Genomic DNA, 19065 nt, shown 5'->3' with positions numbered 1-19065 from the left:
ACCTGCGGAACAACCCGGTGGTACCTCGCCGCAGCAAGACCATCCTGCTTTGCAGTGGGCTCTGGTGAAGACCAGGTGCCACTTAGATACTGGCTTGAACCATCTCCCGCGGTGGTCCAGAGGGTCCACAGATCCCCAACCCTGACACTTGGCAAACTTAGCTACATAGTGGGCACTCTTCGATTCTAGACAATAAAGGTTACTACACGTAGGTAGAAAAATGATCACCAGTCTAAGAGACTGGTGTGACTTAGTGTGTGCTCTCATCCCGGGACCCACAAAAGGGTTAAACCGAAAGTCACCTTACAACAGATAAGGACTGTTTTGAGTCCTAGATAAAGATCTCTTACATTATGTATATTCAAATTGATATAAACTTTTCCTTCGTTCCACCCAGTTGTCAAATTCCCATTTTACTTGCACCCATTTCACCATCGCTTGTAGGAAAGCAGAATAGGCTGTACACAATGTCAGACCGATAGTTCTAGGCTTCTCTAGAGCCCCTTTCTTAAGAGAACTAATACAAAAGATAATTCTTCCTCCAATAACCACTTTTGCAGATTCCCAGTAGAGACCGGTGTCCAGCACGGCCACCAACCTCGAAGCAAAGACAAAAACAAATATCAGGAGTGCGATTGGATAGAAGCATGTTCCCTTATTTGGACGTCTAATCAATTGCCTTCGTGTTGATAGAAGGAGATGATATAATCAATTCTCGTCCAATCCAAAGAGTGTAAGAGAAACGGGAGAAATTTCTGTCTACCAGGTGAAATAGTCTCCAGGAAAGCAGACCAAACCCGGTCACCGGGCCAGCAAGGGTCTGATAGCGAAGATTAACACGTAACAACCTCTAACGTCAAGGACTACATACCGATCCCCCCTAAAATGAAATAGGTTGATGTCGTTGTAAGGACACCTAACTCCAGAAGTCTAAAGGACAGAGCCGAATTTCCATTTGAGCCATTAACATTATACAAGTCCTGTGTATCCCCGAGATCATCCTCTCAAAATCATCTGTCGGCCGACACACCTCCTGAAGCACGACAATATTGGGGGCGCATGCATTTCAGTTATAACTTTAATGTTTTAAAGAATAGGTTGGGCACAAAACAACACTAGGCATGATATAAGTAGATAAATCATGCCAACACCCCTGAGGATCTTCAGATTTTTCTTTGGTAGCTCAGAACTGGCAGCATTTGGCAAGTTTATTACTTCTGGTAAAGGAATCTGCCACCACCCTCAAAGCTCTACAATCTGCCGCCTGAGGCGAGAGGCTCATCTTATCCGATGGCAAATGCAGCCCAGTAAACAGGTGTTTAAAAACATTTGGAGCACGGCAAGGACCTGTTCACACTGACCATTACGGGGAAGGACATGCCTGGGATATTACACATTGATTGGTGTTTATTTGGATGAACCTTTTAAATAAACTGATACATCTTTAAAATTTATCGTTATACGTCGTCAGAGCTTCATAGGGGAATGAGCTGCTGACAAGGACAAGGTGATATGTAACATGTAAAAGCTGAAATTCCCTAAGAAATTGATTATCGTTGGTAGATTTACATAAGTAAATTATCCACATGTTCATTGCTGATGATTGACCTGAATACCTACCCATGTATCTCAACTTCTAAATAAATATATATGAAAAATATAACATATGAAACAGACATCAGCATCAAGGACTCACCTGAAACAAGAAAATCCAACAATAGCTACCTGAAATGGTCACATTTCTTACACTATGAACATTAACATGGCTTCTCCCCCGTGTGAGTTCTCAGATGTCTTACAAGATTTGATTCCACTGTGAAAGATTTCCCACATTCAGGACATGAGAACGGTTTTTCCCCTGTGTGAATTCTCTGATGTCTAACAAGATCTGATTTCACTTTAAAACATCTCCCACATTCAGTACATAAATGTGGCCTCTCTCTTATGTGAGTTATGTAATGTTTTAGAAGATCTGCTTTCCCAGTAAAACTTTGCCCGCATTCATTACATGAAGAGGTCTTGACCTTTGTGTGAGTTTTCAGATGTCTAAGAAGATAATTTTTCCCAGTAAAACATTTCCCACATTCTGGACATAAATATGGCTTCTCTCCTGTGTGAGTTCTCTGGTGTTCGACAAAATATGCTTTTCCGCTAAAAGATTTTCCACATTCCAGACACGAAAATGGCTTCTCCCCTGTGTGACTTCTCAGATGCACATCAAGCTGTGATTTACGGATGAAATGTTTCCCACATTCTAGACACGAAAATGGCTTCTCCCCCGTGTGAATTCTCTGGTGTACAACAAAATTTGATTTATCGTTGAAACATTTCCCACATTCATCACACGAAAATGGCTTCTCCACAGTGTGAATTCTCTCATGCTGAACAAAATGTGATTTATGAGTAAAAGATTTTCCACATTCAGTACATGAAAATGGCTTCTCTCCTGTGTGAGTTATCTGGTGTTCAACAAGGCCTGCTTTGTACCTAAAACATTTCCCACATTCAGAACATGAAAATGGCTTCTCTCCTGTGTGAATTCTCTCGTGTATAACTAGTTGTGGTTTGTCGCTAAAACCTTTTCCACATTCTGGACATGAAAATGGTTTCTCTCCGGTGTGAAGTTTCTGATGTCTAACAAGATGTGGTTTGTCGCTGAAGCATTTTCCACATTCTGGACATGGAAATGGTTTTTCTCCGGTGTGAATTTTCTGGTGTTTTACAAGGCATGACATATCGCTGAAACATTTTCCACATTCAGGACATGAAAACGGCTTCTCTCCTGTGTGGCTTCTCAGGTGTCTAATAATATCAGATTTGTATTTGAAACATTTTCCACAATCTGGACATGACAAAGGCTTTTCCCCGGTGTGAGAGCTCTGGTGTTTTAACAGCCCTGAAAAATGGCTGAAACATTTTCCACATCTATTACATGAATACGGCTTCTCTCCTGTGTGAATTCTCTGATGTTTAACCAGATCTGAATTATCACCGAAACATTTCCCACATTCATTACATAAAAATGGCTTCTCCCCTGTGTGAATTCTCTGATGTACAACAAGATTTGATTTCTTACTAAAACATTTCCCACATTCTGGACATGAAAATGGCTTCTCCCCTGTGTGAATTCTCTGATGTACAATAAGCTGTGATTTCTTACGAAAACATTTCCCACATTCTGGACATGAAAATGGCTTCTCCCCTGCATGACTTCTCTGATGTTGAATAAGATGTGATTCCCGACTGAAACATTGCCCACATTCATTACATAAGAATGGCTTCTCCCCTGTGTGAATTCTCTGATGTTTAACAAGATTAGATTTCTGAGTAAAACATTTCCCACATTCGGGACATGAAAATGGCTTCTCCTTTGTGTGAATTCTCCGATGTTGAACAAGATTTGATTTCCGACTAAAACATTTCCCACATTCATTACATAAGAATGCCTTCTCTCCTTGGTGGATATTTACATATTGATCCAAATTTGATTTCTGGGTATAATTTTTCTTTTCTTCTTTGTGACTTTGAAGATAAATGAGATTTGATTCTTGACCAAGACGCTTCTCACATTTTGGACCTAAAAACTGCCTCTTATCTCCATGATTTCCCTCCTCTGTGGAAAGATGTGACTGATTATCTTCTACTTCACCACCAGGAGCTGAAGGGGGACGTCCATGGGAACCTCTTGTACTTTCATCTCCTGGAAAAATACAGTCAAGAAATCAATATTGGAGACATATTGGTGGAGTCAGAATTAGTGTTGTAAAATGGGCCCACTCTGACTCCACAAACATAAAATAAATTATAAAAATGGTGAAATTCCCTTAAAATGTTTCTTCTATTCCGGATCTTAGGATTTAGGTGAGGGGGTGAACAACATTTATTGGCCTAAGGGTCGCACTGTCATACTGCTCAACTTTGAGGGGCAGCATCGCTAACCAGCACCCTAAATGCACCAATGACCACAGTAAAGCAATACATATCACCCCAGCAACCAAATATTGCATTTAAAACTAGAAAATAAAGCCAAGCCCACTGACATGCTGGAGTGCCCCCCCTCTGGCAGGAGTCACCCTTCTTTTATCTCCCTATGCCCTTGTTTTTATGTAAAAAGGAGGTGTTGTCGTAGTCAGATATGGCAGAGAGAAGATAATGAGGTGAGATATATTAGTGGTGTTGTCGTAGTCAGATATGGCAAAGAGAAGATGGATGAGGTGAGATATATTAGTGGTGTTGTCGTAGTCAGATATGGCAGAGAGAAAATGGGTGAGATATATTAATGGTGTTGTCGTAGTCAGATATGGCAGAGAGAAAATGGGTGAGATATATTAATGGTGTTGTCGTAGTCAAATATGGCAGAGAGAGGATGGGTGAGGTGAGATATATTAGTGTTGTCGTAGTCAGATATGGCAGAGAGAAGATGGATGAGGTGAGATATATTAGTGGTGTTGTCGTAGTCAGATATGGCAGAGAGAAGATGGATGAGGTGAGATATATTAGTGGTGTTGTCGTAGTCAGATATGGCAGAGAGAAGATAATGAGGTGAGATATATTAGTGGTGTTGTCGTAGTCAGATATGGCAGAGAGAAGATAATGAGGTGAGATATATTAGTGATGTTGTCGTAGTCAGATATGGCAGAGAGAAGATAATGAGGTGAGATATATTAGTGGTGTTGTCGTAGTCAGATATGGCAGAGAGAAGATAATGAGGTGAGATATATTAGTGGTGTTGTCGTAGTCAGATATGGCAGAGAGAAGATGGATGAGGTGAGATATATTAGTGGTGTTGTAGTCAGATATGGCAGAGAGAAGATGGGTGAGGTGAGTTATATTAGTGGTGTTGTCGTAGTCAGATATGGCAGAGAGAAGATGGGGGAGGTGAGATATATTAGTGGTGTTGTCGTAGTCAGATATGGCAGAGAGAAGATGGGTGAGGTGAGATATATTAGTGGTGTTGTAGTCAGATATGGCAGAGAGAAGATGGATGAGGTGAGATATATTAGTGGTGTTGTCGTAGTCAGATATGGCAGAGAGAAGATAATGAGGTGAGATATATTAGTGGTGTTGTCGTAGTCAGATATGGCAGAGAGAAGATAATGAGGTGAGATATATTAGTGGTGTTGTCGTAGTCAGATATGGCAGAGAGAAGATGGATGAGGTGAGATATATTAGTGGTGTTGTAGTCAGATATGGCAGAGAGAAGATGGGTGAGGTGAGTTATATTAGTGGTGTTGTCGTAGTCAGATATGGCAGAGAGAAGATGGGTGAGGTGAGATATATTACTGGTGTTGTCGTAGTCAGATATGGCAGAGAGAAGATAATGAGGCGAGATATATTAGTGATGTTGTCGTAGTCAGATATGGCAGAGAGAAGATAATGAGGTGAGATATATTAGTGGTGTTGTCGTAGTCAGATATGGCAGAGAGAAGATGGATGAGGTGAGATATATTAGTGGTGTCGTAGTCAGATATGGCAGAGAGAAGATGGATGAGGTGAGATATATTACTGGTGTCGTAGTCAGATAAAGCAGAGAGAGGTTGGAGAGTCTCGGAAGTCGTGGATGTCCCGGTGTCTGAGGTTCCTACGTGGGTGCATGAGCTTGTGGTCTGGGGGAGGGGATGAAGCCAGAAGACAGGAGAAAGGGAGTAAGTTGTGGTCAGATAGAAGAGTAATGGCTGACAGGTTACATGGAGAACAGAGGAAGGAGAAAGTCTTGTCATTATTGATGGCAGATATGTGTCAGCGAGGTGCCATGCCACAGTAAAGTGAGGTGTCTGAAGCTTTTAATGTAGTAAAGCTGCTTTTTGCAGTTGATCCGGGCCGTCTTTTATTGGAGTAGTCAAAGAGCAGGGTGGGGGAACTACTCCCACATACCCAGGCCAGGTTTTGGCCAACAGATAAAGCCTGGAGGCTCAGATGAGCTGGGGTGTGTTTTTTGCAGTCTGATATACTGCATAAAGAGCTGGTGCGACAACCAAGAATCTGCAATAGGCTGAGTTTTTTTGCTGAAGCCAGTAAATCAGGCCCTTTGTGAACGACCCATCACTAGTCACTACCACCTCAGAACAGTGCGAACATCTCATCCCGTAATGTTACTCCATCATAATACATAAATCATCAGTTATACACAGTGACTGATACATTGTCTATATGTGATGATGAGATGATGGAGGAGGTGACCTCACACCTGCTCTGTCCTCTATAATCAGGAAGGTCTCCTCTTACCTGGTGATGTGAGGGGCTGGTGGTCCTCCATCATGATGTCCTTGTACTGGTCCTTGTGTCCTTCTATATACTCCCACTCCTCCATGGAGAAATAGACAGTGACGTCCTGACACCTTATAGGAACCTGACACCCACAATGACACAGTCATCACCCAGACCCCTCCCTTGTGTTATTGTACAATGTCCCAGCATTCCCGGCAGCGCTCACCTCTCCGCTCAGCAGCTCAGTGATCCTGGAGGTAAGTTCTAGGATCTTCTGCTCATGTATCAGTGAATGAGGTGGAGGCTCGGTGATGGGGCTCTGGGTCCATCCTCCTGACACACGGGGGGTCACACACTCACCAGACGACTTCTTCACTACTGTGTAATCCTGTGTATGGGGAGACACTGATCACTACATAGATCCTAAGAATCCTTCACCTCTCCAGTCATTTCCCGCTGTTATTCCTAGAGATAAGAGCCGTGTCCTGGGAGACTCTCACCTCTCCGGTTATCAAGGAGATCATCTCCAGGGTGAGCTCCAGGATCCTGGCCGCCATCTGCTCTCTGTCCTTCTCCCGGATCCCTGGTGGATCATTGATGGAAAGGATCATCGTCTTTAAGAGAAATTTTTTGAACTCCTGTTGAAAGTGAAGAAAAATGATAAAGACTAAAGGGAAAACTGTATTTGAAGCTCTTGTGTACATGAGATATTTGATTTGACCAAATAGGAATTATACAGGACCAGGAAGGGCTCCGGAGCCGGTGAACTAGTAACGGTTAAATACCATCACTATGCAGTGCAATTTGTTATGCATAAAACAAGCCATCACACTGTTCTTTACATTAAAAAAATAAAAAAGTTAAAGATTTTTGAAGGCGGGGAGTGAAAAATGGAAAAACAAAAAAGGGCCTCGGTGTTAGGGGTTAACCCCTTTAGGAAGGGCCAGTTTGTACGTTAATTTCACGGATCTCTTCCTGTGGTAATAACTTTTTAACACTTTAACTGATCTAAGTTTTGTTTTGAGATTGTTTCTTGTGACACATTGTAGAATTTGGATGATTGCTTATGGTTTTTGGGGGTAAAAATTAAACAATTTAGTAAATTTAGTAACGTTAAAATTTTTCTACTTTTTAGACAAAAAGACATACCACACGTTTTTTTTGAGTTTATGGAGAAAGAAAACTTTTGACATTTGTCTTCTTTTTCTTTCGATAATTTTTATAAAACGTTTGGTTAATTTTTTTTATAGATGTTGGAAGTTTTATAGTTTTTATATAAACTTCTCATTTTAGTTTCATTTAGTTTGGCAGTGCCCAATAAAGGCTTATGTACTATAGACCCCACAAGTAACACCATTCTACGTAACGCAACGTCTCAAACTATTCCAGACAACATTTGGGAAGCATGTTAACCCCTTAATTGTATCTGAGGAATCAAATAAAAATGGGGTGGAAATTTTTACATTTTCATTTTTTATAAGAATATTCTCATTCAGCTCTAAAATGTACTCATTCAGTGGGTATTAGAGGTAAGCATACACCCCAATTTTTTGGGCTGTCTCTCCTGAATACATGTTTATGTCAACTGCTGTTTCAGCACACAGTGCAGAAGGCAATTGGTGCTATTGGATTTTTGGCGGCTGATGACACAATTTTGGAAATTTCCCATCTCATAGAATTTATCTATGGTTGTAATAAGCATTTTCCCTCAAGGTACTGGTCCAAAATTAATACAAAATGAAAGGTACAAAGTAAAAATTGAATTTTTTTCATCAAATATAAGCCATTTTAATGCCAAATTTGACTGCGATCCATAAGGAAGGACAAATCCAATTGGTCAGGCGACGTGGGCGGGAAGGCAGGGGCATAACTAAAGGGGTAGCAGCCATAACAGCTGTTATGGGGCCTACAGTGTCAGGGGGCCTCCCCGGCATCTGGAGTATTGGATGTAAATAGGCCTATGTGTGTATATGTGATGTATATATGCTCTAAATGTGTGTGCAAATGTGATGTGTATATGATGTATGGGTGGACCACACTATAGTGCAGTGACAGTAACTGCCCACATACCGTCTTACTGTGCTAAGGACATGGCCGTGGTGCTGCTGGAAATGGTGCTGCAGGGAGAGGACCTGTTACATTGTGCCTGATACAACTTCCGCTGCTGTCAGCAGGTGCCAGGGCTTGCAGTGTATTCTTGTAGACCACAATAGCTGGGAGAATGGAGAGGTCACACAAAGTTGAGGCAGTGTTAAATTAAACTGCAAACAGCACCTTAAGTTCCATTAGATTCTTCTTAACCCACTTCACTCCCTGCTCATCCTGTGCTGCCTCGGAGCCCTCAATGACGGATGGGAGGTAGGCCAGTAGGGCCCCCACCAGAGTGCCCTTGTATTCTCTCATTTTCTATCACTCCCTACTGGTGGAAACAAAGATGTTATGTTATCCTAATACTGTAGTGGGGAAGCAGATGGATTTCCACACAGTAATCGGCATTGTTGACTATATAGCAACTTGCCAGTTGTTGTGTAGGCACTGGAGCATGTCATGGCTTATGGGAGCCAGACTGCCCAGAGGCCAGGGCAAGCTGTCCTAAGAGGGTTGTGTCTCTTTCTCCATATCCCCCCAGCCACGCTCCAGTGACACTTGTGAACTGCATTGGGTGGCAACCTGCTGTGAGGAAAACTCCTCCTCCAAAAGTTCCTCATGTCTGGACGGTGGAGTAACTGGCTGCTACTGCTCAAGCAACCCACCCTGCGAGCCACATGTGGACACCTCTTCCTCCTCTACCGCCATTATATCCTCCATCAGTGCCTCAAGTGTTTAATCCAGCAGGCAAAGGTTGGGGATGGCAGCCCTAACGATAGCATTGTACAAGCCACACTTTTTTTCCACAACCTGTTGGTGCGTGACAGGGTTGACCTCCCGAGAAGTGTGGTGGCGGCTGGAAATTATGTATTGTGAGACAACCACTGCCATAATATTCTTAACACTCCTTGTCTCCACCAGCCATAATGGAAGCTTTTCAAAGACCAACAATTCCAGGACCAGGGATCGTGAGCGAGTTGGGCCAAACTTACACTTTCTTTGTTTGGGGGATGGAAGGCTGAACGATTCTCTAGGATGGTGTGGACAGGCTTGGTGATGTTGGTCCTACTGGTGGTGGCAGTGATGTCACATCCTCCCCTTTCACGAAGGCAGGTGGCTTTGTCACTCTGGAGGTGGTATAAAGGGGCGAGACAAACGAAGTATCAGAAGGACCCACTGGTTTTTCCACGTTTTTTGGCATTTTAAAACCTGCAGGTTTTGTTTCCAGCACTGTATACCTGGTGCTCAAATTGTTCACAATGGAACTGGAAGAAATCTGGCAAATGACCTGTGTTTGGTCTTCTGCACATTGCTTAAAAAATGCCAGTGGGATCCTCTTGCCCAGCATTTGTGGGTGAGGGGCAGGTGGATGGACAACAGAATCCCAGCTAGGAAAGTCATCATGGAGGTAGATCACATGTGCATTCCACACTACACAGAACACCCCACCCCCCATGTCCATGCTCTCGGTTATATTTATGTATATGCTACTTGGGTTGGCTTCTGACCCAATATAATCATATTAAGGACCAGGTTTTTATCACAGAAGGGCTAATGGCGGGATAAACACTGTAAGATCTTTGCTTCACTGCAGATGGAGGTTTGTGTGGAGAACTCTTGATCCTTTCCTGTGTCCTGAAGCCGTGTTACCAGGAAATGTCTGTGAAATCTGTAGTTAATTGACCTTGTGCATCCGGGCATGTGACATTACAGAACATTAGTGACTGCTCCATGACTGGCGGCCAGGGGGGGGGGGGGCTGCATTTTCAGCAAAGTGGAGAAAATTGCAGACAATATGATTGAGCTAGAGCCACTGTTTGCAAAGCAATTTACCAACTGGTCTCTCCATTCGGACAATTGTGTCCTACAAGAACAGGCTACAAAGTTGTATCCGGCACAGATGTAACTCGTCCTCTCCCATATTTGCAGTTCTCGTCACTGCGCTGTAATACAGGATGAGTAGTCCCCCGCCGTTACCGTCACTGCACTATAAGAATGTATGGGAATACACACGCAGTTCTTCATACCCTGAAATAAGGACATTTAAAATGTATATCTGCCCCTCGCTGTCCTTATAGCTGCCCCTCGCTGTCCTTATAGCTGCCCCTCGCTGTCCTTATAGCTGCCCCTCGCTGTCCTTATAGCTGCCCTTATAGCTGCCCCTCGCTGTCCTTATAGCAGTCTTCGCTCTCATGCATCGTGGGCTTTACGTCCACCCACCACTGATCATTTTATTTTAAGTACTTTCCTAACCCATTTTTGGCAGGATAATGCCCTGTGATTACCCACATTTTGCAGCCCTCTTCTTCTTATTACACCCCTTTGCAGGCATTTTTAGGTCAACAAAGCTTGTTCGAGTTTGGGCCAAGTCTAAGTACCAGAACCAAACTTTGGTTTAAAGTTTTGCTGAACTTGTCAGAACTCAACTTTGACAGGTTCACTCAACACCAGTTATGACCCGACACAGAAAAAATCAACACCACCATATAGATCCTCCACGTAAGTTAGCGTAAACGGTTCTCAATGCAGTATCTCGCACATTGGGGGTGAAGAGACGCAATCCACATCTTGTTGTATGTCCGCTGCTTGAGGTAAGAGACTCAACTGGCCTCATGGCTAATGCACCCACTGCTGCTGAAGAGGGTTAGTTACAAAGATGAATAACATCCATCTATAGAGGATTTACAGGAACCTCAGCTCCATCTACCTGATGATCCAGTGGGACATTCTCCTCCGGTTCCTCTTTGATATCTCGGGAATCTCCAGGACTGGGACATCTCTCTGGTTCCTGTGTAATATCCCGGGAATCTCCAGGACTGGGACATCTCTCTGGTTCCTGTGTAATATCCCGGGAATCTCCAGGACTGGGGCATCTCTCTGGTTCCTGTGTAATATCTCGGGAATCTCCAGGACTGGGACATCTCTCTGGTTCCTGTGTAATATCCCGGGAATCTCCAGGACTGGGACATCTCTCTGGTTCCTGTGTAATATCCCGGGAATCTCCAGGACTGGGACATCTCTCTGGTGGATTTCTCTGACTGGATCCATCTATAGGAAATATACACAGTGACTGATACATTGTCTATATGTGATGATGAGATGATGGAGGAGGTGACCTCACACCTGCTCTGTCCTCTATAATCAGGAAGGTCTCCTCTTACCTGCTGATGTGAGGGGCTGGTGGTCCTCCATCATGATGTCCTTGTACTGGTCCTTGTGTCCTTCTATATACTCCCACTCCTCCATGGAGAAATAGACAGTGACGTCCTGACACCTTATAGGAACCTGACACCCACAATGACACAGTCATCACCCAGACCCCTCCCTTGTGTTATTGTACAATGTCCCAGCATTCCCGGCAGCGCTCACCTCTCCGCTCAGCAGCTCAGTGATCCTGGAGGTAAGTTCTAGGATCTTCTGCTCATGTATCAGTGAATGAGGTGGAGGCTCGGTGATGGGGCTCTGGGTCCATCCTCCTGACACACGGGGGGTCACACACTCACCAGACGACTTCTTCACTACTGTGTAATCCTGTGTATGGGGAGACACTGATCACTACATAGATCCTAAGAATCCTTCACCTCTCCAGTCATTTCCCGCTGTTATTCCTAGAGATAAGAGCCGTGTCCTGGGAGACTCTCACCTCTCCGGTTATCAAGGAGATCATCTCCAGGGTGAGCTCCAGGATCCTGGCCGCCATCTGCTCTCTGTCCTTCTCCCGGATCCCTGGTGGATCATTGATGGAAAGGATCATCTTTAGGAGAAACCTCTGGGAGTCCTGGATCTATAGAACCTGAGGAAACATGACAAGAACTAAGAGCAAACTCTATATGAAGCAATTGTGTCCATGACATGTGTGATGTGACAGATGGGGATTCTCCAGACACTGGAGGGGAGGTCACTGGACTGAGGGAGGAGTGATGGCGCTGGACTGTGCTGCTCCTCACTAATAGCACATACTGGACCCCACATGGAGGGACCTGGAGCATGCTGGGAGTTGTAGTCCCTCCATATAGTGTGTGCTCCTGGAGCATACTGGGAGTTGTAGTCCCTCCATATAGTGTGTGTGCTCCTGGAGAATGTTGGGAGTTGTAGTCCCTCCATATAGTGTGTGTGTTCCTGCAGCATGCTGGGAGTTGTAGTCCCTCCATATAGTGTGTGCGCTCCTGGAGCATGCTGGGAGTTGTAGTCCCTCCATATAGTGTGTGTGCTCCTGGAGCATGCTGGGAGTTGTAGTTCCTCCATATAGTGTGTGTGCTCCTGGAGCATGCTGGGAGTTGTAGTCTCTCCATATAGTGTGTGTGCTCCTGGAGCATGCTGGGAGTTGTAGTCCCTCCATATAGTGTGTGTGCTCCTGGAGCATGCTGGGAGTTGTAGTCCCTCCATATAGTGTGTGTGCTCCTGGAGCATGCTGGGAGTTGTAGTCCCTCCATATAGTGTGTGTGATCCTGGAGCATGCTGGGAGTTGTAGTCTCTCCATATAGTGTGTGTGCTCCTGGAGCATGCTGGGAGTTGTAGTCTCTCCATATAGTGTGTGTGCTCCTGGAGCATGCTGGGAGTTGTAGTCTCTCCATATAGTGTGTGTGCTCCTGGAGCATGCTGGGAGTTGTAGTCCCTCCATATAGTGTGTGTGCTCCTGGAGCATGCTGGGAGTTGTAGTCCCTCCATATAGTGTTTGTGCTCCTGGAGCATGCTGGGAGTTGTAGTCCCTCCATATAGTGTGTGTGCTCCTGGAGCATGCTGGGAGTTGTAGTCCCTCCATATAGTGTGTGTGCTCCTGGAGCATGCTGGGAGTTGTAGTCCCTCCATATAGTGTGTGTGCTCCTGGAGCATGCTGGGAGTTGTAGTCCCTCCATATAGTGTGTGTGATCCTGGAGCATGCTGGGAGTTGTAGTCTCTCCATATAGTGTGTGTGCTCCTGGAGCATGCTGGGAGTTGTAGTCTCTCCATATAGTGTGTGTGCTCCTGGAGCATGCTGGGAGTTGTAGTCTCTCCATATAGTGTGTGTGCTCCTGGAGCATGCTGGGAGTTGTAGTCCCTCCATATAGTGTGTGTGCTCCTGGAGCATGCTGGGAGTTGTAGTCCCTCCATATAGTGTTTGTGCTCCTGGAGCATGCTGGGAGTTGTAGTCCCTCCATATAGTGTGTGTGCTCCTGGAGCATGCTGGGAGTTGTAGTCCCTCCATATAGTGTGTGTGCTCCTGGAGCATGCTGGGAGTTGTAGTCCCTCCATATAGTGTTTGTGCTCCTGGAGCATGCTGGGAGTTGTAGTCCCTCCATATAGTGTGTGTGCTCCTGGAGCATGCTGGGAGTTGTACTCCCTCCTCTGGTCACTTACCTGTTCTCTCCTCAGTACAGGACACTCTCTATGTTACACCCGTCCTTCTGCTCATCCATTAGTCATGTGACTCGGGGAGAGTGATGTCACTGGGGGCGGGGCCTCCTCTGTGTTAGTGTATATAAGAGAAGGGAGGGGTAAGTTATTATGGGGCGGGGCAGTGATGCTGTGTATGCCGGGTTATGTTATAGGGAGCGCTGTGTGCAGTGTAGCAGCTGCAGGACCTGTGATGAAGTGAGATACATAAGGGGGCGTGGTGAGGGGGTCATGTGACCCCCTGTGAGGAGGAGGTGGAGGGGGCAGAGCTGCTGAAGTGGGAGTGGCCTGTGTCAGTGACGCTTCTGCCTGTGACTTCCCGCCTTCTCCTCATGATGTGAGACGTTTTCTCCTCAGTGTGGAGAGGTCTCCAGTGTCTGCGGCTCCGCGGGGTCACACTGACAGCAGCTAATGTCACCCTGCCCCGAGAGGAGACACTGAGAGAGAAGAGGAAAGCAGGAGCTGGAGGTCCTCAGTGTCAAACCCAGGAGGATGAGGAGAGGAGAGTCACCTGTGGCTGCAGCAGTCAGGAGAGCAATGGAGACTTTAAAGGAAACCTACCACCACAAATCTACCTATAAAGGTAGATCGGGTGGTAGGTGAATCAATGGGACGTGAGGAGAGACCTTTTAAGGGCTAATCCTCACGTCCCCGCACTGTTTTATAAACTTTTATTACTTATATATGTTAATTTACTTATGCGGCTACCGGGGCGTGGAGTAGCCGCATCTGAGGTTACACGAGGCGGCTACTCCACGCCCCGGTAGCCACATTACCCCTCCTACTCACCATGTTCGGCGCGCAGCTGCTCGTAGCTGCGCGCCCTCGTCCGCCGATCCTGCCGTCTGCGCATGCGCAGAACAGCAGGCCCGCGCCTGCGCGGTCACTGCTCTGAAGCCGGGGCTGCGCAGGCGCGGGCCTGCTGTTCTGCGCATGCGCAGACGGCAGGATCGGCGGACGAGGGCGCGCAGCTACGAGCAGCTGCGCGCCGAACATGGTGAGTAGGAGGGGTAATGTGGCTACCGGGGCGTGGAGTAGCCGCCTCGTGTAACCTCAGATGCGGCTACTCCACGCCCCGGTAGCCGCATAAGTAAATTAACATATATAAGTAATAAAAGTTTATAAAACAGTGCGGGGACGTGAGGATTAGCCCTTAAAAGGGCTATCCTCACGTCCCATTGATTCACCTACCACCCGATCTACCTTTATAGGTAGATTTGTGGTGGTAGGTGCCCTTTAAGAAGAGCAAAGAGCGGAGCGTATAGAGAGAGACGGCGGCTTATAGAGAGAGACGGAGGGTTATAGAGAGAGAGAGAGACAGAGGGTTATAGAGAGAGACGGAGGGTTATAGAGAGAGAGAGAGACAGAGGGTTATAGAGAGAGACGGAGGGTTAGAGAGAGAGACGGAGGGTTAGAGAGAGAGAGAGACGGAGGGTTAGAGAGAGAGAGAGACGGAGGGTTATAGAGAGAGACGGAGGGTTAGAGAGAGACGGAGGGTTATAGAGAGAGACGGAGGGTTATAGAGAGAGACGGAGGGTTATAGAGAGAGACGGAGGGTTATAGAGAGAGAGACGGAGGGTTATAGAGAGAGAGAGAGAGACGGAGGGTTATAGAGAGAGAGACGGAGGGTTATAGAGAGAGAGACGGAGGGTTATAGAGAGAGAGAGAGACGGAGGGTTATAGAGAGAGAGAGAGAGACGGAGGGTTATAGAGAGAGAGAGAGAGACGGAGGGTTATAGAGAGATAGAGAGAGACGGAGGGTTATAGAGAGAGAGAGAGACGGAGGGTTATAGAGAGAGAGAGAGACGGAGGGTTATAGAGAGAGAGAGAGACGGAGGGTTATAGAGAGAGAGAGAGAGACGGAGGGTTATAGAGAGAGAGAGAGAGACGGAGGGTTATAGAGAGAGAGAGAGAGACGGAGGGTTATAGAGAGAGAGAGAGAGACGGAGGGTTATAGAGAGAGAGAGAGAGACGGAGGGTTATAGAGAGAGAGAGACGGAGGGTTATAGAGAGAGAGAGAGACGGAGGGTTATAGAGAGAGAGAGACGGAGGGTTATAGAGAGAGAGAGAGACGGAGGGTTATAGAGAGAGAGAGAGACGGAGGGTTATAGAGAGAGAGAGAGACGGAGGGTTATAGAGAGAGAGAGAGACGGAGGGTTATAGAGAGAGAGAGAGAGACGGAGGGTTATAGAGAGAGAGAGACGGAGGGTTATAGAGAGAGAGAGACGGAGGGTTATAGAGAGAGAGAGAGACGGAGGGTTATAGAGAGAGAGAGAGAGAGACGGAGGGTTATAGAGAGAGAGAGAGAGAGACGGAGGGTTATAGAGAGAGAGAGAGAGACGGAGGGTTATAGAGAGAGAGAGAGAGAGACGGAGGGTTATAGAGAGAGAGAGAGAGACGGAGGGTTATAGAGAGAGAGAGAGAGACGGAGGGTTATAGAGAGAGAGAGAGAGACGGAGGGTTATAGAGAGAGAGAGAGAGACGGAGGGTTATAGAGAGAGAGAGAGAGACGGAGGGTTATAGAGAGAGAGAGAGAGACGGAGGGTTATAGAGAGAGAGAGAGAGACGGAGGGTTATAGAGAGAGAGAGAGAGACGGAGGGTTATAGAGAGAGAGAGAGAGACGGAGGGTTATAGAGAGAGAGAGAGATTGACGGAGGGTTATAGAGAGAGAGAGAGATTGACGGAGGGTTATAGAGAGAGAGAGAGATTGACGGAGGGTTATAGAGAGAGAGAGAGATTGACGGAGGGTTATAGAGAGAGAGAGAGATTGACGGAGGGTTATAGAGAGAGAGAGATTGACGGAGGGTTATAGAGAGAGAGAGATTGACGGAGGGTTATAGAGAGAGAGAGATTGACGGAGGGTTATAGAGAGAGAGAGATTGACGGAGGGTTATAGAGAGAGAGAGACTGACGGAGGGTTATAGAGAGAGAGAGGGATAGACGCCAGAAGAGAGAGAGAGAAGTTTTAGATGTTAGTGAGGAGAGAAGTGACTGCTGGGGAAAGGGACTTTACGAGATGTGAGGGGATGGGGACTTCTGGGGAGGGAGACTGCAGGAGATGTGAGGGGATGGGGACTGCAGGAGGTGTGAGGGGCTGTGGACTGTTGGAGAGAGGGTGTAAGATTTTTATCTAGGACTCATAACAGTCCTTATCAGTGCAGGGTGACTTTTCAAATTAACCCTTTCATGGCTCCCGGTACTGGGATGAGAGTAGAAACCAAGACCCATCAGTCGCTTAGAAAATGCATAACTCCAATCCAATTAGCGCGCAGCCACATATATAAAACACAGAACATCACTTTCATAGGGGCGTGAAAAGGTGATAAAATACTTTTCAACTTTCATTACTAAAATCACCTTTGGACCACTTCTTCTCTGCCCACAGAACATGCTCATAAGCGAAGGTCATGATAGTCATTGAATTCTTTCTGATAATGAAAGGTTTGGTCACAGTGGAATGCTATTTGCCATAATGAATGTACCAGAACTTTCTCTAAGACATTCTACCAAAAGGTGGTTGAGCTATGCACTGCTTTCACCGAGGCCTTGTTCTCAGATAAACAGAATGTTTTTATTATCTTAGCTACAAAATGTACAGAGAATGGCTCCAAAAGCTTCTTCCTAACCAAAACAAGAAGAAAACAGGATGAAGGACAACCATCTAACTAGTGTCAAGGAAAAGCTGGCAAACAAGCCAGCAGGTTACAAAAATGGCTGAATCATGACAAGGCTGACCGTGGTCATCATAACCCCCCGGTTAAGACTAAAATGGCGTCCGCTTAGTCCAAAATGGTTTCTGTAAAGGAAAATATCTCTTACAGAGGGACTGTACAAAATGTGAGGGGATGTGGACCACTGGGGAGAGGGACTGTACGAGAGGTGAGGGGATGGGGACTGCTGGGGAGAGGGACTGTACGAGAGGTGAAGAGATGGGGACTGCTGGGGAGAAGGACTGTACGAGAGGTGAGGGGATGGGGACTGCTGGGGAGAGGGACTGTACGAGAGGGGATGGGGACTGCTGGGGAGAGGGACTGTACGAGAGGTGAGATGAGGACTGCTGGGGAGAAGGACTGTACGAGATGTGAGGGGATGGGGTCTGCTGGGGAGAGGGACTGCACGAGATGTGAGGGGATGGGGACTGCTGGGGAGAGGGACTATGAGATGTGAGGGGATGGGGACTGCTGGGGAGAGGGACTGTACGAGATGTGAAGGGATAGGGACTGCTGGGGAGAGGGACTGTACGAGATGTTAGGGGATGGGGACTGCTGGGGAGAGGGACTGTACGAAAGGTGAGGGGATGGGGGCTGCTGGGGAGAGGGACTGTACGAGAGGTGAGATGAGGACTGCTGGGGAGAAGGACTGTACGAGATGTGAGGGGATGGGGTCTGCTGGGGAGAGGGACTGCACGAGATGTGAGGGGATGGGGACTGCTGGGGAGAGGGACTATGAGATGTGAGGGGATGGGGACTGCTGGGGATAGGGACTGTACGAGATGTGAAGGGATAGGGACTGCTGGGGAGAGGGACTGTACGAGATGTGAAGGGATGGGGACTGCTGGGGATAGGGACTGTACGAGATGTGAAGGGATAGGGACTGCTGGGGAGAGGGACTGTACGAGATGTTAGGGGATGGGGACTGCTGGGGAGAGGGACTGTACGAAAGGTGAGGGGATGGGGGCTGCTGGGGAGAGGGACTGTATGGCCTCATGCACATGACTTTATGGTATGAGGGAGCCGCCTGCTCGAGCCTCAAGTCACAGAGCAGGTCCCTCTCCTGCTTGTGTAGTCTTTTCCTACGTGTGAGGAGACCTGCGACACGATAGCTAAAACTCTGAATCACAAAACCAATGGCTAATTTTTGAAATAGGCCACGAATATCAGATCAGCTCCTGCAATCATTAGCTGAATTATTGTTTATGAGTAAGTGCCCGTAACACAAAAAATTAGCCCTTTACATATATGACACTTCAAAGCAACCCAAATGTGAGATATACCGCATATACTCCAGTATAAGCCGACCCAAATATAAGCCAAGGGCCCTTAATTTTACTAAAAATAACCTGTAAAAACCTATTGCCTTGAGTATAAGCCGATGGTGGGAAATATGTTAGTGCCAGCCCAGTATATAGCCAGACCGTTCCCTCAACCAACAAGCCCCTAGTACAGTGATGGCAAACCTTTTAGAGGCCGAGTGCCCAAACTACAACAAAGACCCGCTTATTTATCGCGAAGTGCCAACACAGAAATGTAATTTGAGATTTATACTCCCTTCTCTGTCACAGTTTTCATTGATACCAGCCCCTGAGGACACCAATAAAGCAGAAAATAGTCCCAGGTACAGCTGTCACTTTAAAATATCTCTGTGCACAGCAAGTCCTGGGCTGTCTGGGACTGCAG

At 46.4% G+C, this 19065-nt stretch overlaps 2 protein-coding genes across 13 annotated transcripts in view; both read right to left on the bottom strand.

The window, feature by feature from the left end:
• Positions 1–958: 958 nt before the first annotated feature.
• LOC140119786 (uncharacterized) overlaps positions 959–19065 on the bottom strand; it is a 299698-nt gene continuing 281591 nt past the window's right edge. For 8 of the 12 annotated variants that reach the window (XM_072139148.1, XM_072139149.1, XM_072139153.1 and 5 more), the window contains one exon: positions 961–3700. In XM_072139148.1, the coding sequence (XP_071995249.1) occupies positions 1758–3700 (1943 nt within the window). In that variant the 3' untranslated portion in view covers positions 961–1757. Of the gene's footprint in view, positions 3701–6225; positions 6340–19065 lie in introns of those variants that run through there. The other 4 variants (XM_072139158.1, XM_072139151.1, XM_072139159.1 and 1 more) reach the window with 3 other exon arrangements.
• Positions 6650–11854, bottom strand: LOC140119896 (uncharacterized). The gene is made up of 3 exons (XM_072139331.1): positions 11457–11854; positions 11003–11343; positions 6650–6845 (listed from the first exon to the last, which is right to left on the bottom strand). The coding sequence occupies exons 1-3, from the start codon at positions 11539–11541 to the stop codon at positions 6654–6656; spliced, it is 618 nt and encodes a 205-aa protein (XP_071995432.1). The 5' UTR covers positions 11542–11854; the 3' UTR covers positions 6650–6653.

The sequence above is a fragment of the Engystomops pustulosus genome, chromosome 2 (assembly GCF_040894005.1).
Source record: "Engystomops pustulosus chromosome 2, aEngPut4.maternal, whole genome shotgun sequence".
Lineage (NCBI taxonomy): Eukaryota > Metazoa > Chordata > Amphibia > Anura > Leptodactylidae > Engystomops > Engystomops pustulosus.
Note: the sequence above shows the minus strand (reverse complement) of the source record. Positions and strands in the feature narration are given on the sequence as shown.

Coding starts and splice junctions, on each gene's coding strand:
- LOC140119896 (XM_072139331.1), bottom strand. CDS start 11,541: ATGGAGGAGTGGGAGTATATAGAAGGACACAAGGACCAGTACAAGGAC. Junction 11,344..11,456: donor CCAGCCCCTCACATCAGCAG/GTAAGAGGAGAC, acceptor TATTTCCTATAG/ATGGATCCAGTCAGAGAAAT. Junction 6,846..11,002: donor ATGTCCCACTGGATCATCAG/GTAGATGGAGCT, acceptor CACTTTCAACAG/GAGTTCAAAAAATTTCTCTT.